The sequence below is a fragment of the Garra rufa genome, chromosome 18 (genome assembly GCF_049309525.1).
Source record: "Garra rufa chromosome 18, GarRuf1.0, whole genome shotgun sequence".
Classification (NCBI taxonomy): domain Eukaryota; kingdom Metazoa; phylum Chordata; class Actinopteri; order Cypriniformes; family Cyprinidae; genus Garra; species Garra rufa.
Window position 1 is genome coordinate 18,668,315 of NC_133378.1, and position 24,753 is coordinate 18,693,067.

General features: G+C 36.1%; 1 protein-coding gene across 3 annotated transcripts in view; it reads right to left on the reverse strand.

The window, feature by feature from the left end:
- Positions 1-1,192: 1,192 nt before the first annotated feature.
- Positions 1,193-24,753, reverse strand: part of tafa1a (TAFA chemokine like family member 1a) — an 81,997-nt gene continuing 58,436 nt past the window's right edge. The window contains exons 3-6 of one of the 3 annotated variants that reach the window (XM_073823418.1): positions 9,755-9,895; positions 2,958-3,082; positions 2,422-2,494; positions 1,193-2,201 (exon numbers count right to left, since the gene is read on the reverse strand). In XM_073823418.1, the coding sequence (XP_073679519.1) occupies positions 2,468-2,494; positions 2,958-3,082; positions 9,755-9,895 (293 nt within the window). In that variant the 3' untranslated portion in view covers positions 1,193-2,201; positions 2,422-2,467. The remainder of the gene's footprint in view (positions 2,202-2,421; positions 2,495-2,957; positions 3,083-9,754; positions 9,896-24,753) is intronic. The other 2 variants (XM_073823419.1, XM_073823417.1) reach the window with 2 other exon arrangements.

The window sequence follows — 24,753 nt, forward strand, 5'->3', positions numbered from 1 at the left end:
GTCAGTACTAAATAAAAAAAATAACAGGCATTTTGTATGATCCCTTTTATTTTGGTCCTGCAAGATATATGTAAACTTTTGACCTCAACTGTACATACATCCCCACAATAAATTGTGAAAAGAGCAGTATCTACGAATTAAGAGTAATTATAAAACAGGAACTATTTCTAGTAAATTTCTGAAGTGTGCAGTCGTATGTCTGGGTTACACACATACTATATAGAACATACTTTTTTAACGGATACAAAGTATTTATTCTAAAGAAGTACCTGCTAAATTCAATGATTCACTTCCAGTGCCTTTTTTTGGCTCCTAAATGAATCAGTGTTTTTAATAAATCGGTTCAACTAATGATTTAAGGATTTACTCATAAAATCACTTGTTTCGTTCCTGAATGAATCTGTTTTTGAACTAATTGGTTGGTTGAATGCATCAATCAGTGACTCTCCCTTTTCTCGCAATGACGCATACTGTGGAAAAAATTACGTTGTAAAATTGCCACTATTCATGGACAGACTGAAAGTTTGGAACATGCAAGACACAGACAAGCGGAGTGATACAAACAGTAAGAAGTCTCAGTGCTGCGGCCCTGTATCAGGACTCTTAGAGAGCTGCTCAGCTGATCAGATCTGTTATACTGTAAATCTTTTTTATATTTGAAATCTTTTCAAAAACACAAACAAAATTTTTTCCATTTGCCAAAAACCTATGACTGCCAGCAAAATCTGATATTTGCTTAAAATTTCCTTGTATTCATTTTCCACTCTGATATTCTGTAGTCAACTGTTTGAAATTCCACTAAAGCACCGCTGAAGGTGAGAGCTAAAGTTCATCCTCTGCTGTCCCAATGCGGAGGACTGTAAATGTAGTGATCTGTATTCACTCAGCCTGTAGTTAGAGCCTCCTTTCTGCATGCCGACAGCAACACTGAGGCTCTTATGTTCACGGCTCCCTGCTTAAAATTCCGGAGTTACATATTCAGAGCGAGTGCATGCTCTGGCCCTCAGCTGCTCCGAGTGGAGAGGACTATTTCTGAATGTAAACAACAGGTAAATGTCCCAGCGAGTGTCAAAATTTCCACAGTGTCCTTCAGTGTGGACAGCACATTAAAAAACCCTCCCCTCCACCCACATTCCTCAGGTCCATTCGAACGACCAGATGCCCCAGTATACGGAATAGAGCTTGTGCCATTTAATGAAGTTATTTGAACAAGGGAAATGAATTTGATTCAGAATATTTAAATGTCATGGTATTTTATATATGCATGCACCAGCATATTTCAATCAGGCTTCATTAACTTCAGTAATAAATCCACAACTTTTATATATTGCTGCAGCCAAAGTGATGGTCTATTAGTTTTTCATTAAACATGTAAATTCTCAGAACACTTCAGTTAAGCCTTGATGACTCAATTCATCAAAATATTACTGGAGCCCAAAATAATAAAAACAGCATCTTTAACCAATCAACAGAACAGTGGACAAGAATATGTAAACAAGTTCCTTTGCACCTTCCCACCCAGTATGTTCACATTAAATTATTGTTTATTGTAAGTCAAATACAGTTGTAACATCCTGTTTTGAATTCCTTTTATTTATGTAAAACATTTCTTCCCCTATTTTTAGAGCTTTACAGAAATCATGCTTAAGACTTATTTGGTTTTCGTATCACCACCAGAATTCCTTCTGAATCTGATTAAATGTTCCAGGAAACATTTCCGGACTGGATCGGTCGTTCCATGTACATGTGCTCCTCAGCATTTCCTCACAGTCGATGAAGTGTCTTTATTAAACTTGCTTGATGAGGATAAATTCCCTTCTGAAACTCCACATGAAGCCAGTTTCACTACATACAGTAGGAGACCTCCGGAGACATAGAAACATCCAAGAATATTACAGTTGAAGATTATTTCAAGCAAGGTATAGCTGGTTTGAGTGCACTCCACACAAAGGGATATGAGGGTAATTATCCAGGACTCACTGGGAGGAAACAAATATTTGACAATTGTCAAACAAAAACAAAACAACGAAAGAACCAGCAGTGTTCGACGCCCACAAAGATTTTCTTAGAAATTCTGGTGCCCGTGTTACTCAAAGACAGATGGATTTATGAGCAGAGGACTCCACTTCAAGTCATTAAACACATGTCTGTTGGTTTAGAGTTGGGAAAACTTAATTCAGCTTGTCCTCTTGGATGTTTCCCTGAAAAAGTACAGTAAATAAAAGATGGATGAGTAATATGAAAACAATCAAGTTTGAATAGCAGCAAAATATTAGACTAACTGAATGTAATTATCAGAATTTATTATAAGTTGTACCAGAGTGCCTACACCTTTGAAATCCATAATTTGTCTGTTTTCTATCGGTCGTTTTATGTCTTTGCACAATGGTGACGGAAAAAAGAAGGAATAAAATCAAAAACCTTCATACAGTTCCTCCGTTATGAGCTTGTAGTGACTTTACATCTGCTACAAGGAGGTGTATGGGTGGGTATTCTGGAAAAAATAAATAATAAAAAGAATGTAAGAAAAAAAATCACATTTGCTTTTATAGAAGTCTTATTGGCTGCCTAAAGACACATTCTGATTGGCTACTGTTATTTAAAATGATTATTTGAGTGTCGTTTTTCTGCTTGAGGGAGGTTACATGACCGAATCGCTGCTATTTTAATAAATATTGGATTTCTTGTGAGGTCTGGCAGTGTGCAGGTCTTCTATTTTTATAATACTTTCAGCGCCCAACACACCTGCCTGCAGCCATTCAGGTGTAGGAGGGTTGTTTATTTATTGTTCTGAATTCTCTTTATTAATAAAATATTTCAGTGATTTCAGTGAAAAAAATGAACAAACAGATGGAGCACACATGCACTTGCTAACATCATACAATCACAAAATGCGTTTTGTATTGGTGAATAACTAAAGTAAGTAGAGGAATGCTTTTGTTCGCTCTAAATCTCACCCTGGTGGTTTTGATCTTGTTTCCGGAGTAGCACATCCAGCCGGAGTTATCTGGTAGAGTCTTGCATTCCTCTCCCTCCAGACATGGCTCCATCTCACACCACCACTTCCCAATCACTATGGAGGCTGGAAGCAGATTATAATTGGGTTAGACTCTCAATCGCATCTGGCTTAAAACTGAGTAGTGTTCCATTCTCCATGATCGACCGCTCCCTAACCATCTGACACATAATATTTGCATGTCTGAGGACGCTTCATTAATTGACTGCATAAGTGTTTTAGGATAGATTTTAAGCATTTAGACACTATGCAATTTAAGCATTGTCTATATTAAATTCAGTTTATTTAATTTACATATAAAAAAAATTCAGTCATAACTTTCTTTCTTCATGTGGAACATGAAAGAAGATATTCTCACAAATGTTTTGTTTTGTCCATACAATGGGAGTCAGTAGTGAGTATAATTGTTTGGCTACCAACATTCTTTCAAGTTAAATATTCTTTTGTGTTCTGCAGAAGAAAGAAAGTCATACAGGTTTGGAACAACATGAGGGTAAGTAAATGGAATTGGAATTTACATTTTTGAGTAATCAATCCCTTTAAGGCATTTAAGCACATATGAAAAAAGACATTATTTAGCAGGCCTGTAACCACCTAAATTAATGATTTAAAAAAGCATTTTTGGCAAATCCAGGTAATTTACCATAGAAATAGAAATTTTATTGACAGATTTCACAAAAAAAAGGTTTTTACATCTTCTCAATCATTTAACAAACAATTTGATTGAAAGCAGTGGTTCTAGAGGCAAAGTTGTCCAACGTGAGGAGTTCTACCATATGATAGGAATATCACATGTATGTGTGAAAACCACGCCACGTTTACAACCTTGAAAAATGTGATATTGCCCCCCAGTGGCTGATTTCTTTTAAATTTCTCTTAGACCTTTGGGGCTGTGAGTCAAACAGGCCCACCGAGTTTCGTTTGGATTGGCCTTAATTAACCTTGTCTAATGGAGCACAAACTTCATCGGCCAATGGCGGTCATGCTTTTTTTTAGATACGCAGACAATTGTGGCACTTACCCAGTGACCAAGCTCCACAATCTTTGCCCTGTGACTTCAGATTGAGCTCTTACACAAGTATTCTGAGTTTCATGTGGATATCTCATTCCGTTTAGGAGTTTTAGGCATTTTCCATTTGCCCCGCCCCTTTCGAACGTTTTGGCGTCCCTTTGCGACGATAAGTCGAAAGTTCTACCTTTTTTTTTTTTTTTTTACAATTATTGATGATCACTCTCCAAAGAATCTTGCTGCACTGGTTTGGTTCCGTTCGGGTGAAAAACCTAGGACTAGTTTGAAAAAGTAGGTTTTTAAAAAAAATGCAAAATACCAGAAAAAAGGCTCACGATCGAAACTGAAGCATTTTGTCCGGGCAAGGATTCCAATGACATAAGACACATGAGCCTGTGACTAACGGTTTAGGAGTTATGAGTGATTTCGTACATTTGATCACTGTAGCACCCCTGTCAGGCCGATTAGGGCAAGCCTTGGTGACCTTGTCGGCAAGTGTGAATACTTCCAAGTTTCAAGTCTCTACGACTTTCGGTTTGGTCTGCACAATCAGTTATGTAATTAATGTGGAGTTCGCTGATCCTTGGCCATTCCAACAATTACAATAGGGTTTCAGCGCTACGCGCTTGAACCCCTAACAATAAAGTACATAATAAATAAATAATAATAACTTATAAAATTTATTCAATGAACACATAAACACGTTTAATGGCATACCAGATCATGTCAGAGGAATGTCAGGAGCACTTTGTTTTGTAAACAAGGCACAGTGTCATGGAGAGTTCACAAAGAAACATTTGTTGAAACATGAAGCGGCACTAAATCTGACTGCAGCTGCATCACAAATAGTAAGTAAATTATTTCATAACGCTTTGTCTGGAAATTACCATTTTATTTTGATCATGTTGTCAAAACACTCACATGAAATAGCGAGGGGGTGTTGATACTGTTTTCTATGTAAAGACGTTAGCCAATCATAACCCCATAAAAACAGGTCATTTCAGACAGAGGGTTCAAAATAATAATTTTTCTATGTTTTTTTTGTGCAAAAAACTTTAACAACATTATAAAGTCAAGGGACATATTAATAAAAAAATATAAAAATCCATGTCATGACCCCTTTATAATATTTGTGTCTGGGAGGCCGTGAGCATAAAGACTGCAGTGTACACCGTAGGGTTTTTAAATGTTTAGCTTAAATTAATAATATAAATAAACAGTGCTCACAGTTGTTAGTATTCTCAAGTGAAACGAGTAGAGGCTTGGACACAGAGTAAGCTTTCCTTACATCACGACTTAACAAGCAGGTAGAGAAATAACGAGAAGAATAACAACGTGCAGTAAATGGTAAAACTGTTTGCACTACAAACCAGTGTGTTCATAATTAATATAATACATTAAATAATATGGTAAGACACACCAATTTGCAATAGCAAGCAGCAAAATGAGCTGTTTTGTACAACTAAAAATAGCTGGACCCATAAAATTTACAAACGGTGGCGACCACTCTCACAGGAAAAATAAAATGGATAAGCGATCAGTATTTTTGCTGATGTTTTCATTTTTGTGTCACACGTTCACATTCATGCACCTGCTTTTGGCCCAGAGACATCATATTAGAGAACTTCAAACCGAACTACACAGCATGGAATAAATGCTTCAGTAGACGTTATATGTCAGCACGTTCTGCGTTCACACAGAGCACATTACCGGTAATTTACTTGTAATTTTACCATTTTTCCATACTGGTAAATTGCCGGAACAAATTTACAGTTTCTTAAAAGGTCCTGTTCACACATGATCTCTTAAGTTAATTTACCGGCAATTTACCAATAAAGACTGTATGTGTGAAGGGGCTAATATTTGTCACATGTATTTATTGTAATACGTGCTTTGTCAGAGGAAGGTGGCTTTTTCCAGTATAGTCTGGTTCCCCTTAAGGAATTTTTCCTCCCTCTTAAACATTTTATGGATTTTTGTTCTTGCCACAGTCGCCTTTGGCTTGTTCATTGGGGCTTTAAGGTACAATTTTCTATAAAGCTGCTTTGAAACAATATGTTGTGAAAAGCGCTATACAAATAAAATTGACTTGAATCTAATGTGCTTGAATAGCCTCAGTGGATGTCTGTGGTCAGTAGGAGCAGAGCCATTTTACAGAGTGGCACTTTATGAAAAGTATTATTCTGAAATGAAATCCCATGCCGATTCATTCACCTAAATCGCTTCACCTTGTAGTACGAGGAAATCTTATGAAGAATTACATGGTCTGTATTCTATATTTATATAAAATCAATTTACTGCCATTGCAATGGAAAGTTTTATGCTATTTCAGTTGCTTGAGACAGAAGCATCCTTGTAAACTATCATTTTCCCCACTTTGTAAAATTTATGATCATTACCAGATGGGGAAAGACTGGAGACCATTAGGGAAGCAGGTGCTCGGGGGTTTGAGAACATCTTATCTTTGCATCAGTATGAATATGTTAGAATATGATACATTAATGCATCACGGTAATGCTATCTAACTTAGAACACTAAACGTTTAAAGACAGAGTTACATGAAAATATAATATACGGCATGCACTTTTACGTTATTATTATTCTGACAAGTACATGACAAGTTTGTGACTTACTCCATTTCCGAGATAATGGGTGAACTTAAGTCACTTTCATTAATATTGTAAAACCCCAAAGCACTCAACCAATACGTAGTTGTCTCCCTGCAAACAGGGCATAAAAATTTGATTTGCCTCCGCTTGGTGAACAAATGTTAATACTTTATAGACTTTGCACACATGTACAACAGTCACAGCACTGGCTGAGACTAACTTAACACTGTTCTTCCCGTTTTTGCCAGTTCAGCATGGCCAAGGCCACAGAGCAATAAAAAAATCCATGGAAAACATAACCTCAGGCAAGAGCTCTGTTTCTCGATAAAAATTCACTTTACTGAGGTCTCTTATCCTCCACAAAGTAAACAAAGCATCTCATACATAACATGTAGCAGTCAATGTCATGTACTCCTTTGACAGAGAAAGAGTGTTAGCCTTCAGCCTCGTCTCCTAGAATATCAATGTGAATGAGAGGAGAATGAGAACATGGACCAGTTTTTAATGGCCATCATCTCAGTGACACTTCAGTAAATGTGTCATCTCAGTTTAACTAGGAACCAGAGATCGTAAAATGCAACAAAATTTGACATTTTAATCCTAGTTAGTGCTTAAATATTATAGCTACTTCAGCAAATGTTACTGCAGCAAGACTGTAATAAATTAAAGATATATTAAAATAATATAAATAGTTACTTAAGTTAGTGTTACTGCCGCAAAACCTAAAAATATTAATACAAATATTGTTTTAATAAATTTATATAAAATACCAACATTACTTTTGTTACAATTACTTTAATTGATTGCTTTACTGATAACTGAGTATTAACTGATCTTGATTACTTTAAAAAAAAAATATATATATATGGGATTTTCTTCAAAAACTACTAATATGTGAACTTGGACACACAACCTTTAGTAGCACAGGTATATTTGTAGCAATAGCCAACAATACATTGTATGGGTCAGAATTATTGTTTTTTCTTTTATGCCAAAAATATCTAGGATATTAAATATCTTCCATAAAGATATTTTGTAAATTTCCTACCATAAATATATCAAAACTTAATTTTTGATTAGTAATATGCATTGCTAAGAACTTAATTTGGACAACTTTAAAAGCGATTTTCTCAATATATATATATATATATAATTTTTTTTTTTTGCACCCTTAGATTCCAGTTTTTTAAATTGTTTTATCTCGGCAAAATATTGTCCTAACAAACAAGCTTATTTATTCCAGTATTAATCTCAATTTTTTTTTACAAAAAATTGACCTTTATGACTGGTTTTGTGGACCAGGATCACATATAATATTAGCCTATTGTTACTTCAGTTCTGTTACTGCTGTTAGACCAAAATAAATTAATCAAAATGTAAAAAATCGATATAAAATATTATAATTACTTTAGTTAAAATTACTATTACAAATCATAACAACAATAATAAGGAATTTCCTTTAAAAAGTGGTTAAAGCTTGCAAAATCTTTCAGTCATTGTTTTTTAATTACTTTCTTGGCAGAAACTGGTATATCAAATATTTGCCTATTGTTATTTGAATTCATGAAAACAAAACAAAAAACACTAAAAATGTCAATTTAATAAATGTATATAAAATATTATAATTTGGTTAAAATGACTATTCCAAATCATAAAAAAAAAACTTCCTTCAGAATGTGGATAAAGCTTCCAGAATCTTTCTGTCACTGTTTTTTAAGTATATTCTTGGCAGAAACTGTATTTTTTAAGGTGAAACAGCAACAAAATAAAGTTCCAAGTAACTTAAGGCTTTGGACTAAACGTCTGTGTTTTCCCCCCAGTTGCTTTAAATAAATCAAGATTTTTTTTCAGAGAGCAGACCATCCTTGTGTATTTCTTTTTTGTAAAACAGACATGTTTGGAAAAACACAGACACAAATATCAGGAAAAAAAGTTACTTCCAGACACACACCTCAGCCTCCGGACTTTATTAGTCCTCTACAGAATAGACAACACACTGCAGCCTAGAAATAGCAAAACAGCGATTGCATATATATTTATGTCTTGCAATGTTTGTAAAGGATTGATTCAATCATAATGCTAAACCTTGATTTAACTCTTGCCATTTAAAGAAATACAGCCTCAGTCTAACACTAACCCTGCCCCTGTCTAACATCTCCTTTCCACATAAGAAAGAAAGTTATGCAGGTTTTGGAACAATATGACAACGAGTAAATGATGATAGCTGGGCATTTAGGTGTTTTAATATCAAAAAACGTCACACTTCACCTTTAGGAACAGAATATCCTAACGAGCTTGACATGGGGAAATGGTTGGATGCTCCTCTGCGAGATTCAGTCAAAGTTAATGTTCTTTGATTATCTCCCGGTGCGTTGCAAGTGAGATGTTCTCCCAGAAGTGTTAGTTTACAGCAGCTCGTTTGTCATAAGGACAGAGCATTAATAATGAAAAGCCCTGAGGATCTGAGCTTTTCTAGGGCAGGGACACTGCAAGAGCGACCCTGAACAGAGTTTCTTCAAACATGCCACACCTTCAAAAAGCTGCACAGTCTTTTGAAACACCTTGCAGCTTTACGCAGCTGCACAGAGTGTGTTTAAGCACAGCTGTACAGTGCAAGGCTGTTCAAACACTGTGAATCTGCATTGAGATGGTTCAAAACAGTTGAGCATCTGTTACATTTCGAACGTAATGCAAAAGACATCCAAGATGTAGATGAGTTTGGTTCTTGATCGGAAGAGAAATGTAGCTTTATGTCACTCTGAAGTGAATGGGTGCCGTCAGAATGAGAGTCCGAACAGCTGATATAAACATCACAATAATCCACACGACTCCAGTCCATCAATTAACGTCTTGTGAAGGGAAAATCTGCTATTTTTAAAAACATTTTAACTTTAAACCGTCGCTTCTGGACAAACTTCAAGTCCATAATCTCATTCTGACGGCACCCATTCACTAGTGAGCAAGTGATGCTAAATTTCTACAAATCTGCTCTGACGAAGAAAGAAATCTCCACCTACATCTTGGATGACTTGAGGGTGAGTACATTTTCAGCACATTTGAATTTTTGCATGAATTATTCCTTTCAGTCTTCATCCTCGGTTGCCATATCTCTTCACTCACCGTCAACACAGGAGGGTTTATTCCTGGTGGTTCCTGCCACTTTCCCTGGTAAACAGGAGCACTTCACTGTCTGAGATCTCTCTTCAATCTTGTTTTTATTACAGCACCTGTGTGCCGCAATCACCTCGCATGTCCCTCCTTCTGTCGAAAGACAAAGCCATTAGTAAACAAACCAAAACTCCAGACTTGCCACGTGGATATACATTTGCAATCATTATCTCGTGCATGTCATCTTTCACGGTCCCCTTATATTGCTACATAATTCATCATGCATTTCAATGTAGACACTGCAGACACTCCTTAGGGAGGATGAGGTAGTGCTTTAGAAACAGAAGAGAAAAGAGACAGAGTGAGATATATGAGACGAGACATATTTTGTACAGGTATATACCATATTTCAGACCTAAATTTTATTGTTTGATTTGAATGTTTTATTTTATTTTTCCTACATCGTTCCTATATTAACTTTATTTTCCATTCAGTTCTTTTGATTTAGCTTATTTGTTCCTTTCTTTTATTTCCCATTTATTTTCCTATTTTTTTTTATTTATATAACATTATTTATTCTTAATTTGTTTTCTTTCCCTTTCGTTCTCTCTATATGTTCTATATTAACTTGATCTCTTTACTTTTTGTTTTTATTTTTTTACTTTACTTCTTTTATATCCCCATTCAGTTTATTTTTCCTTCCGTTAAAATCTAATATTCCTTTATTTACTTTTTGTTTTAATTCCCCTCTTCAGTTCTTTCTTTATTCATATGACATTAACTCCTTTTATGTTTCATTTTATGTATTCCTTGTCCCTTTCTTTTATTTCCTCCTTCATTTCGTTTATTTCCCTTATTTGTTTTCTGCATTGCCTATTGTGGTGCTTTAAGCAGTATGCTCTACCAATATTGTACATACTAACAATCATTCTAATAAAGCTTTACTGACTCTTAAGAGAAGAGAAAAGGCTCTGTAGGATCCGGACAAAGGGAAAGAAAGAGGTTTGCGTGGCTGCTGCAATTTGCCTGAGAGCACTTCAACAATGAGTGATCTGAAATAAACCGAAGTCCTTTAAGAATGACGGCCTGTAACTTCCTGTGTTCACAGTAAGATATTACCAGACACTCTGCTAATCCAGTCTTTAGAGATAGATATCTCAGACAGAGACAGAAAATCTTCAGTTTATGAGCCAATTGGACCTATTCTTCACTGAACTGAGCACCATACTGCAGTGCTCTGTGAATTCAAGGTTACTATTGATTCTGTTATTTTAACAAAGATATTCAGTAAACACATTGAACAGCAAAGGATTGAGTTGCAACTGATTTAGAGCAGCATGCACTGTACATCTCTGTCAAAAACAGATTTGTGTGGACAGTTAAATCAAATGACTCTTCTGACAAAAACAGATAACTGTAGAAAAGTTTTGCTCCAAATCAATAAGACATTTGTTTAATCCATTTTTTACATAGGCCTATATGATGTATTTTTATGTATTCCATGATATACATTAGCTATATTATGGAAGTGTTTGAGTGGGGTTGTCACGAAATTAGTTGTAGTTCATATGAATTGTGTCTATATTCTGAGAATGATAAAGTTAAACAACATTTTCTGAGGAACAGACTAAAATTTAAGTCGTTGCTTACTGATTGTTTGACATGATCCATGAGACACGCAAAGCAGTGTTTTACGATTCGTGAATGAATCGTTCATTGAACTCGAATCTTTTCATTGAATCGGTTGATTCAGTTCACAACGACAGTCTAAATGATTCATTCGCTGATTCGGTTCAAAAGTTCAATTCACTCACTCAAAGATGCGGGCGCAGAGAATAACATCAACAACAATTTGAATTTCAGTCAGTTTTGTTGCACAAAGCTATCGTATAATTTCAGAAGACCAGGAATACAGTTTATGATTCATATAAACTGCGTTTATTCTTTTTGAAGCCTAGTTACGAGGTCTGCTTACCGTTTATATGAAAAACAGCGAACACGATGGAAACGTTTCTCTGTTGGTGTTTGGTTTAAAAAAGAAAGTCCTCTCGATTGGGAACAAGGTGATGGTGAGTAAATAATAGTTTTGAGCTTTTTTAGCATCAGCAAGCTAGTCGTCATGAAGAAATAAGGCCTGATCATGGGTTAGCCTAGTGTTGTGGAAAGTTACTTTTAAAAGTAATGCATTACAATATTGCGTCATTTCCTAACAAAAAAGAAACTAATTACGCAAATTAGTTACTTTTTATGAAAAGTAATGCGTTACATTACTTTTGCGTTACTTTAGCGTTACTTTTAAAATCTGGGCAGGGCTTGATTGTTTGTTTTTAATATAAAAATTTAGATTTTTAGAAAATGTAAAAGCCCTTTCACACCAAAAAGTTAAATGAATAAGCCTAAGGTTGAAGGAAATGTAAATTCACATCTGTAGAACTAGGAAAAGGAAGTTGAACAGCAGTTCTTCAGCAATGAGAAAAATGAAGCAAGTTTTGCTTATTAGTACGATTGAATTGAATCAACAAAGGTCAGCAGCAAAGACATTGGTTAATAAAATGCATTACTTTACTAGTTACTTGAAAAAAGTAATCTGATTACAAAACATGCGTTACTTGTAATGCGTTACCCTCAACACTGATAATGAGAAGAATAAGTGCAGTAAATGGTAAAATTGTTTGCACTACAAACCATTGTTCATAATTAGGAAGATAATACATTCAAATAGTATGTAAGACACACCAGTTTGCAATATTAAGCAGCAAAACGAGTTGTTTTGTACAGCTGAAAAAATGAGACCCATAAAATTAACAAATGGCCGCCCCAATCTTACGAGAAAACCAAGTGGATACTGTGGAAAGATATAGCACCTAATGAACTTGACTGATAAAATAATGATTTAGGTTTTTTAAATAGATGAAACAACGTTTAATTTTGTTTGGGGTTTAAAGAAGTAGTTCACTTTCAGAACAAAAATTTACAAATAATGTAATCACCCCCTTGTCATCCAAGATGTTCATGTCTTGCTTTCTTCAGTCGTAAAGAAATGATGTTTTTTGAGGAAAACATTTTAGGATTTCTCTCCACATAATGGACTTCTACACTCTAAAAACTCCTGGGTTATTTCTTTAACCCATTTTCTGGGTTATTTGTGTTGGGTTAAAATTATGGGTTATTTTTTCAGAGAGTAACCATTTTCTGGGTTATAGGGCTAATATTTTGACCCAACTCCTGGGTTGTTTAGGTTTATGGGTTATTTTTCAAAGAGTAACCCATGTTCTGGGTTCACGACCCTTCCCCCCGCCCCCGCTGTTGTTCTGGTATTTTCTCACAACAGTCGTTTGAAATAACCGTCACTTGAACTTCACGCTCGATCCTTTTTGGCCTGGGCTTCTTCGGTACAACTTCGTCGCGTATTCAAGGTAAGCAAGTATTTTCAGTGTCAATGTAACGTAAACTTTTCTGTGTCCATGTCCCCGTTAGTAGTTTAGCACCGTTTGCTGAAAAAATGACCATGGCTTACCATGGTAATTCTGTGATTAGCATGTAGTCACCCGCAGATATGTAACTAGTTTAAAGTCCGTGTAAAGTGAAAGTAAATGTGTTTTGAGTTTTTCAGACTAAAGAAGAAAGTGTAATTAACCACCCAGCCAAATTTGAATGATTAAAAATAACGATAAGTTCATGAAATTCGATGTCAAAATGGTTGAAATGCTTTTTACACATCGTTGAGAAATACATGTATGACCTAAATGACTGAATTCATTTTACACGGTGTTTAAATTCTATTTTTCATAAAATGTGCTGTACTTATCTCATTGTTTTAATACTCGTGGTAATACGATAAGTACAGTGCAGCTAGTGGAGACTTCATGCCGCGTTAAGGGGGTCGCACACCGGACGAGAAGCCGCCCTCCCTGCGTCTAGGACAACTCGAGGTATCGCGTACTTTATCAGTTTATGGCCAGCAATATTGTTATGTTTAAGGATATTATGGGTTTAGATAATGCCAGTACTATGTTATGATTGTACTGTATAATTAAAGACCATTGCTGAGACTGCAGTCTTAACACTTACTGTCTGTTAACTAAATTAAATGAGAATATCACCTGAAAATCCAATAACATCAGCAATTTTTCATTCAAGTAGCCGATTTCTGTAAATTAATGTAAAACTAAATTTATGTTGCAGCACATGGTGAAGTCAGTATATACATTAACGACGATTTGTGAGAAATAAGAGTAAATTTAATATAAGACTATGTACATTTGCGCGCTCAAGTTTGTTATTTCAAATGTAGGCGCGCGGCATGCACACCGCAGGTCATGTGACATGAACTAACCAATTAGCTTCATCCTTTCCCTTAATAGCATTGAAAGCACTTCCAAGTCGGAGAAACAGTTTATCATAGCTGTACAGGAATAAATATTTTTAAATAAATTTAATAACAGAGCTACTGCAAATGATTTTTAATGCTGAAAATCCATTTATCCTTTCCTGAATCTTCCGCGTGTTTATGGAGAGCGCAGGTCATGGTTGCTTAGCAACGGCACACGCTTCTGGAGCGCAAGCGCACGAGCGCTTTGTTGATAAGAGGAAAGCGGCGCGCCTAGCGTTTTCCACGCGTTTTTAGGCGCGACATGTGAACGGCCCCATAAAGAATAATGTGTTTGTATTTTAAATACCCTTCTCGTCCAGTGTGCAACCCCCTTTAGCCGCGGCTAGAGCGACGAGGCAACACAATAGTTGAGTTATGTTAACCAGCTGCGCTGTGCTTATCATATTATACAGTGCTCTACTGGCTTAAGTAGTAAGAGTTAAAGAAACGTGTCAGGTCTTCAAATTGTTGCTAACTTCTATTGCTATGTTTTCTCCAGGTCATTTTAAATGGACAGCTTTGTCGCTGATAAGCTAAGTGAGTGGCGGCTGTCTGAGCTGATAGAGAATTTTAGAGGTGAGTGTTTTACTCTTAACTGCCCTCACATCATCTCTCTATACCTAAACATTTTTTTCTTTAATATGTTTTAAATGTGTCAGTGCAAGATTTTGTGACAGTCACAACTTCTTTGACAGTGGGGAATGCATATCTATAATAACCCTTACAGTTAAAAGATACTTGTGCCTTGTCTTTTAGCTGTTATGCATAATAATGGGCCAGATATTCACCTTTGCATTAATGTCATTATTACACTTGTTAATGAAAGAAAAGATAGACAGTATAGACTGTATGGAACTCATATGGAAACTGATGCTTTTTTTAAATTTTTTTTTTTTTTTTTTTTTTTTTACAAAGATGTGAATGCACTTAATAAGCAATGGTGTCTAATGAGATGAGTGGGTTATACAAGACATAATATATTGTATGTATACATGTATCATTTCCGTTAATTTTGCTTTTAGCCCTTTTAACCCCCTAATTGTTCCTTATCTGTACCTGATGTGTGTTATCTCTACTGCAAAACTTTGTAAAAGATTAAAAATGTCTGTTCATTTTCATTTACATATTTCTATAGTCGTTTTATTTTTTCACACACATACTGATACCTATAATATTGTTAACCTACAGATGCCAAAGGGGAACTAGCGCTAACACTTCTACCCAACATGGTGCCACAGGCCGTCTACAGGGTTGGGAAGAAGACTGTCCAGCACTCCATTGAAGAGTCCCGGACAGCGTTCATACACCAAATGCCTGTAAGTACAATGGACCAGTTTCTCAGCACCACTCTGAGAGAGAATATTCTTAATTCTAACTATGCTGTACAGGTGAAAGATGGCAATCCAAGTGACATGTTTCATGTGAAAGCTAAAGGGTGAATCCTGATTTAAAAAAAAAAAAAAAACCCTCCAAGGTTCCTCGCAGTTGTATTTCAGTTTTGAGTGATGCCATCTATGGTAGCTAGAAAGTGAAGTTGAAGATGTTAAGTTTTATTACTCTGAGTGGTTCTCAATCCACATTTTCTTTTACACATTCATGACCCACTCAAAATGAACACACCAATTGAGAACCACAGTTCATTTGGCTTCCTTGTACAGTTAGTGTCAGCATTATAACACAAACTGGTAGTCTATTATCTTGCTTACAGTTCACCTTCTACACAATATTCACATTCTTTTGTGTATCTTTCTGTCTCTGTCTGTTTTAGGTTGGAACAAATATGGTGGAATACCTCTTGCAGTCGAAGACATTCCTCTCTGTCCTGGGGCTGGGAGACCCCCAGCAATGTGCTTCTCAGGCATTTGTGATATTAGCTGGTCAGGCACTCTGCTTCGGGCAATTGATGTGTGTTTCAAGGCATTTTATGTTCTTGATATCAACTACCCCAAGCAGTGTGCTCCCGCATGGGAGTTTCTGCAGCAAGTTGTATATCAGATTGAGGGATCTGAATCAAAACCTGTCAAATTTCTTAAGACTGCCTTGCTTAATTGCAGAACTGTTTAATCGTGTTAAGCTGCAGTAAATGACACAACCAATGTTTAAAGCCTCAAGTTCAATCCAGTTATTGAATGTTGTCAAATGTTTGAGAGAGAATGAGTTGTTTATTTTTCTATTTTTGTAATGTCTAATTGTTATACAATGTTATTACAGTGTGACCTAAAATAAATAGGTCCAAGTGTGAGTGTTTTTTTTTTTTATTGAATTTAATTTAATGCAATAAAAATGTAAAAGTGCTTGAAGTGTTTTATTTTCTGAAATAAGGCATACTGGCATAGTTACCCAAGTTAGGTTATTTTTGACCTCTGACCTTTGGTTAAAAAGGGACCTACTAATTTCTGGGTTATTTCAACCCAGATATTTGGGTTGTTCTTTTGACCCAGAAGTTGGGTTATATTAACTACAATGTTGGGTTATTGTAACCCAGCATTTGGGTCAGGTATTTAACCCAGAAGTTGGGTCAAAAAGAATAACCCATTTTTCTGGGTTGAAATAACCCAGAAATTAGTTGGTCCCTTTTTAACCCAGGATTTGGGTCAAAAATAACCCATTATGGGTTAGTTTTGACCCAGGAGTTTTTAGTGTGTATAGTGCCCTGAGCTTGAACTTCCAAAATGCAGTTTAAATGCAGCTTCAAAGTGCTTTTAATGATCTCAGCCGAGGAATAAGGGTCTTATCTAGCGAAACGATCGGTTATTTTCTAAAAACATTTACAATTAATATACTTTTTAATCTCTAAACAGAGTACACACAGAGCTAGACGAGATGAGCATTTGAGGTTAAGAAAAGTATATGTTGTAATTTTTTTTAGAACATAACTGATTGTTTTGCTAGTTAAGACCCTTCTTTCCTTGGCTGTGATTGTTTAGAGCCCTTTGAAGCTGCATTTTGGAAGTTCAAACTCGGGGGTACCATAGAAGTCCATTATATGGAGAGAAATCCTTAAATGTTTTCCTCAAAAAACATAAATTCCTTATGACTTTAGAAAGAAAGGCATGAACATCTTGGATGACAAGGGGGTGAGTACATTATCTGTACATTTTGTTCTAAAAGTGAGCTACTCCTTTAAGTATTTATGTAGCACTAATTTTATAATGTGTACACACCGCAAACTGCATAATTTTATACAAAAATGTAAAACAATACAGTTCCAGTCATGGCCATACTGTAACTAGAAGGTTTGGCTTCCAGGGAGTCAAACAGCCATATAGCATTGTGGAAATCAGGAAACAGTAATGCTCCACAGAGAACTATTGTGGATTGTTGAGTAGTCCTTGTTTGTGCTGCTTTAATTATGAAAAATACTCCATTTCCCGGTGGGGCTTCAGTCAGAATTCACAGGGGTTTGTTTTCTTTAATGCCTAGTCTTAATTACATAAGACAGACCCAGTTTCCGCTTTGATCTATCAAGAGAGAGAGAAAATGCAGGAGCTCCTGACTAAAATATCTTCACTCCTCAATGAGCGTAAACAGAGCAGTGGGCCTCTCATTTGGGGATTTGAAAAGAGTGGGGGAAAGGGGAGGAAAAAAATGTTAAATGCACTTTCAAAAATCAATAAAAATGTAAATAGCTTCTCTGTCTCCAGCTTCTTAGGCTCTCATTACCTCTAGATTGAAGTTAGTCAACACAGGAGGGGAGAGACACGGAAAGAAAGACAGGAACCGAGCGCTGCCTGTCGACTGTTTTAACAGCACATCAGAATATTTTAGAGCGCTTCTGAATGTTTAAGCAGGTGACAGTGGACAGCCCAGATCCATGCAGGGACGTGATTGCTTTTTGTATTCTGTCACTTTGTGCGACCCGCTAAAAATTGATTGCTGAACCGCAGGGGCTTAACGTTATCTCGTATAGGCCTCCGTGTGGCTCCTTCCTACTCAACATATCAAACAGAGGGTCAGAGGACTTTTAGGGATGTGGTAAAGCACTGTCAAGCAGCGTTCATTAACTGGACCTTATGTCAGAGTGCATTTGTGTGTGTGCGGGCATACTTTACACTGGAACTAAAAGTCTGAGACCACTAATGAAAATGATGCTGTTTTGCATGGCAGCAGCTCTCGGGCTGCATGAACTCCATAAAATTGTGTAAAACCTGGTGATTCTCCAGCATGATTTGAGCTGATCCAAAGAGCATCTTGAGCTTCAGTGGAGGCAAGAATATCTGACCATCTGTACAAATAGTCACATGTTTACTTATTTGATTAGTGACCTAGAAATAGTGCAAAATCTTAAACATGTCATTTTACGTCAATGTACGGCTGCATAATTTGGGGGGATTTTTTCTGAAAAAAATTATTTGAATTGTGATTATATATATCCACATGACTCTAAAAAATATAATAATTAATAATAATAATAACTTACTAAATATTAAACAAAAATATAAATATTACTGTTGTCCTATTTTGTCATTAAAAAAAGAGTATTAAAAATATAATAATATAGTAAAACTGTAAAATTACATTACTAATATTTTAAGGCTTCATTTACAAACTGATGGGAAGCTTTTAGGTGCATGTTGTATTCGTAAATGCACGTTATGGTCATACAAACAGACTTGAAATGACTTTAAAGTATTAGTTTTCTACCAGAATAAAAAAATTCTGATAATTTACTCACCCTCATGTCATCCAAAATGTCTTTCTTTCTTCACTCGAATTTTTTTTTTGAGGAAATCATTCCAGACTTCAATGGGAACCAATGGATTAAATTTCCAAACTGCTATTTCCTAACCCTAACCACAAATGCTCATCTTGCATTAGTTCTGCGTTAGGGCTGGGTTTTGTGACCAATTTGGCGATTCGAGATTCGATTCGATTAAATTCGATTTGATTCAATATCAATCAGTTATCACCATTTCATTTAAAATGCTAGTTTTACAGACATAAAATCCATATTTAAATATATATGCTGGCAACTGATACCCTCCTACTCAGCTATATTAATAAAATATACATTTATATTAACAACAGACCCACACAATTATTTTGAACTACTTTTTACTTTGAGTAACCAGACACTGTAACAAGAAATCATAAATATGCACTTACAATGCACACAAGGTAAGCACAAACTACACATTACTGTATAAAACATAAAAACATTGCAAATGTACAACAGTGAAATTCATTAACAACTTGAAACAATCCTTCATCCTCCTACAAAAGAAATCCTTCAAAATCCTTTGTCTTTTCTGTGTGTGTTTTGTTTTGTTTTAAGTGGATCAACTCGAAAGATGGTGACATCTTTAGTACGAGAGGCGAAGTACAGATAATATTCACATTCTCTGAAGTAAAGCACACCCATTAATAATAATTAATCAGGGATTTCCCGAATCAATATTTTTTTGTTAAATTAAATATCGATTAAAATTGAAGAATCAATATTTTTACCCATTATGCAGTCACGTTGGAAAGGTCACGCGTGACGTAGGCCAGAAGTACCGACACAGTGTTTACAAAGCGAAAGTGCAAAGAAAGTCAAATGTCCTTTACAAAAAAAGGTAAAACTATGATGTTGGACAATTTAGAAGTTAAAAATGAAATGGAGTTTTTCACCCTACCCTACTTTTTTTAAACCGAAGTACACAGAAGAACTAGGTTGGTGTGACCTTTCCAATATTATTATGTAATGCGTAAAGTCGTAGAAGCTCATCGCAGAGCTAGTGCAAGACGGGCATTTGTGTTTAAAAAATACATACTTTTTTTTTTTAGAAAGTGACCGATTGTTTTTGCTAGATAAGACCCTTATTCCTCAGCTGGGATCGTGTAGAGCCCTGTAAAGCTGCATTGAAACAGCAATTTGGACTTTTAGAGATGTAGTAAAGCACTGTCAAGCAGCGTTCATTAACTGGACCTTATGTCAGAGTGCATTTGTGTGTGTGCGGGCATACTTTACACTGGAACTAAAAGTCTGAGACCACTAATGAAAATGATGCTGTTTTGCATGGAAGCAGCTCTCGGGCTGCATGAACTCCATGAAATTGTGTAAAACCTGGTGATTCTCCAGCGTGATTTGAGCTGATCCAAAGAGCATCTTGAGCTTCAGTGGAGGCAAGAATATCTGACCATCTGTACAAATAGTCACATGTTTACTTATTTGATTAGTGACCTAGAAGTAGTGCAAAATCTTAAATATGTCATTTTACGTCAATGTACGGCTGCATAATTTGGGGGGATTTTTTCTGAAAAAAATTGTTATTTGAATTGTGATTATATATATCCACATGACTCTAAAAATATAATAATTAATAATAATAATAATAACTTACTAAATATTAAACAAAAATATAAATATTACTGTTGTCCTATTTTGTCATTAAAAAAAGAGTATTAACGTTCAACCCTGTGATCCCCACTGAAGTCCACTATATGGAGAAAAATCCTGGAACGTTTTCTTAAAAAAAAACTTAATTTCTTTTTGACTGAAGAAAGAAAGGCATGAACATCTTTCTGGGATGTTATGTAAATTATCAGGAAATTTTAATTCTGGAAGTGAACTAAAACTTTCAAAGAACACAGTGCTTTGCTTCACTCTGAAACATACAGCACAAATATTTCACTAAATTGCACCCTTTGCGATTGGATAATCATACTAAGCTAAAACATGATTATCATTTTATTTTGGTTAACCATGCATTCCTGTCATAACTGTTATTTGTCCTAAAATGGTTTATGGTCAGACTTAAATTAGATTCCAGAAAGCTCAGACTTCTGGACCCCACTGTATGCCGTCAACCAGACTATGATACTGCATTCTCCTATTCCTTTTTTTAATCCTTATACCATTTTTAGCATTTTTGGATCTCTTTTCTGGTTCCTTTCATCAAATTTATATCTGAAATTAGATCCGGTATCCATTTAAACGGAGGAAGCCAAAAGCAGTCTAGCACTTTGCTGCCGTAATGTTCACTAACCTCTGCAGGAACGTCTCAAAAACACCCGGAAAATTCAATTTAAAAGTCTTGCTTATAACTCCATGAAACGTTAATGACTAAGCAACCTTAGAAAACCTACAGAGTATCATTGAACGGTGCTGAGTTTCATATTTTTAAAAGACATACCATAAGGTCACCCTGAGGGAGTGTGGGCTACACCGCTGATTGATCTAGCGGATGCGCTGATAGCTGCTGTGGCAGGGAATCCTGCATCATACTGCTTACTACAAGGGCTATTTCAGGCACTTATTCAGTTTAATGGATATGAGACCAGGCCATCGGGGACCAATAAAAGCTCATTTTCCTGTAGCAGCCAGGGTGTGGAGAGAGAAAAATAGACGGCGTATTACACACGGGCTATAACTTTGACTCTTCCGCTGTCTAATTAGCCAGCTGGAGTGTGTGTGTGTGTGTGTGTGTGTGTTGTCTGTCTGTCTGTCTGGAGAAGGCGTAGCGCGCACATTCGGCCTCAATTGTTCCATTCATCCGCAGCCATCTGCGTGAGAGTTTCCCCTGACAGGCAGGTTATATCACAACCTCTCAAAAGCAAACAAACACGCTTTCAGAGGACAAACAAACAGCGACAGATGAGCAGGCACAATGCGGCTCTGAGTATAAACATATGAGCCTGGACAGGAAAGATTTCAGTCACATGCACTGCAAAACAGCTAGAAGGGAAATGGGATGATGAAAAGAGGAGCCAGTCGGGGTGAGGAGACAGAAATGCTGCACACTGAAAGCAAACTCCTGACAGGATCTATTCCTTTGTATTTATGCTCATCACAGTTGCAGTGTAATTTTTTTCAACGTTTGATGTCTCTTTATCTATCTATAATTAATTTACCTTTCTTACAGAAGTGTAAACACTCTGTGTTACTTTGTATGAATGAATAGTTTGACCTGTCAAAATCTGACTCTACCAATGGTGTGAGTTTGGGGCGGGAGTAAGTGTTAACAAACAGATAGGCGAGGCAAAGGGGTGGTTGCAGTTTCTTGGAAAAACCTGTTCGAAAACAGTAAGTGCTTGTAAGGCGGCACTTTATTGATTTTTTTTTTTTTGTCTAAGTGTCTATATACTAAGTGCAAATAGCCCATCTATATCTAACTCTGCCCACCAGGCAAAATTACAAAAGAAACCCATCAGTAACAGAAGCACTGGCATGGAGAGTAAGATTTTGACGTGACATTCTTCTCTTGTTTCCCATTATGTATCAGCTTGAAGAGGTGTTTAACTAAAAAAAAAGCCAAAAATATTCAAAAAGTGGAAATAAAGTGGGTTACAGTTTAATTATTAAATTAAAATTTTTAATAAACAAAATCTCAACATTGAGTATTATTGTTAAAGGGATAGTTCACCCAAAAATGAAAATTCTGTCATTAATTACCATCATGTTGTTCCGAACCTGTAAGACTTTTCTTCATCTCCAGAATGCAAATTAAGATATTTTTGATGAAATCTGACACTGAAGAAAATAAATTGTTAAATAAAGTCATTATTTTAGTTTTCTTTGCGCACAAAAACTATTTTTGTACCGTCATAAAATTAAGGTTGAATGCTGTTACATTGACTATTTAACCATGTCCTATACCTTTCTGGGCCTTGAACTGTGGTAGTTGGATCATTCTGTGTCAACTCAACCAGATGTCCCCTGCACAAACTTTTGATTTTGCTAGTATTTTTTTCTGAAGAAAGATATACAGGTATGTGCCAAAAAATTTGAATATCGAGGGAAAGCCATTTATTTCAACAATTTGTTTCAAATAGTGAAACTTGTATGTTATATTAGTTCACTACACACAAAGTGAAATATTTCAAGCCTTTATTTGTTTCAATTTTAATGATTATGGATTAAAGATAAAAAAAAACAAATCCAGTATTTCACAAAATTAGAATATCATAACAAAGTTCAACATTGTAGGCTCCCTGTGTCCCAATCTAGTCAGCTAATTAACGCAAAACACCTGCAAAGGTTTCCTCAGCCTTTAAATTGTCTCAGTCTGGCTTAGTAGGCTTCAGAATCATGGGGAAGACTGCTGACTTAACGGTTGTGCAGAAGACCATCATTGACACCCTCCATAAGGAGGAAAAGTCTCAAAAGGCGATTGCAAAAGAAGCTGGATGCTCACAGAGCGCAGTATCGAAGTATATTAACAGAGTGTTAAGAGGAAGGAAAAAAATGTGGCCGGAAAAGGTGCACAAGTGACATGGATGACCGTAGCCTTGAGAGGATTGTCAAGCAAGGGCGGTTCAGAAATCTGGGGGAGCTTCATAAGGAGTGGACTGAGGCTGGTGTCAGTGCATCAAGAACTACCACATACAGACGTCTGCATGACATGGGCTACAGCTGGAGAATTCCATGCGTCAAGCCACTCCTGAACCAAAAACAACGTCAGAAGTGTCTGTGCCGGGCTAAGGAGAAAAAGTACTGATCTGTTGCCCAGTGGTCCCAAGTCCTGTTTTCAGATGAAAGCAAATTTTGCATTTCATTTGGAAATCAAGGTCTCAGAGTCTGGAGGAAGACCGGGACGGGGAGGCACAAAAGTCAAGCTGCTTACGGTCCAGTGTTAAGTTTCCACAGTCAGTGATGGTTAGGGGAGCCATGTCATCTGCTGGTGTGGGTCCATTGTCTTTTATCAAGTCCACAGTCAACGCAGCTGTCTACCAGGAAATTTTAGAGCATTTCATGCTTCCTGCTGCCGACAAGCTTTTTGGAGATGATGATTTTATTTTCCAGCAGGATTTGGCACCTGCCCACAAAGCCAAAACTAGCAGTACCTGGTTTAATAGCCATGGAATAACTGTACTCAATTGGCCAGCAAACTCGCCTGACTTAAACCCCATTGAAAATCTATGGGGTATTGTCAAAAGGAAGATGAGGGAACAGAGACCCTGAAATGCAGACGAGCTGAAGGCCAATATCAAAACAACTTGGGCTACCAAGTTGCAAAAGCAGGCCCAACAAAGTACTGAGGACATAATACAGTACATTAACACACTTTTCAGAAGGCCAACATGTGTTTAAGATCCTTTTTTATTGGTCACATGAAATATTCTAATTTTGTGAAATACTGGATTTTTTTTTTGTCTTTAATCCATAATCATCAAAATTGAAACAAATAAAGGCTTGAAATATTTCACGTTGTGTGTAATGAAGTAATATAACATACAAGTTTCACTATTTGAAACAAATTATTGAAATAAATGGACTTTCCCTCGATATTCACATTTTTTGGCACATACCTGTACATGTATAGTGATGAAAGCCAAAATATTAAATGTCATGGATGACTATTTTAATAATCAAATATTTTGTAGAGTGGGGTCAAAATGGCAGTTTTCACATGAGATTCAGAGCCAAATTACAAGGGGGTAAAAATGATTTCAGAAAGATTCCAACATCATGCTATTTTTACACAGAGATTGGTAGGCCTGTTAGTAAAATCTGTTAACTTTAGCAATCTTTGTTGCATTATGTGCCAATGGAGACTATTAAAAAATGGGTAAACAACACTTTTCAAGTTTTTGCTCTGAAGTTTGCATGCCCGTAACTCAAGAAGTATAAAAGATATTTTATATTCTATATTGCCAAAAGTATTGAGACACCTCATTCTAATGAAAAGGATTAAGCATATAATGATATTCTGGG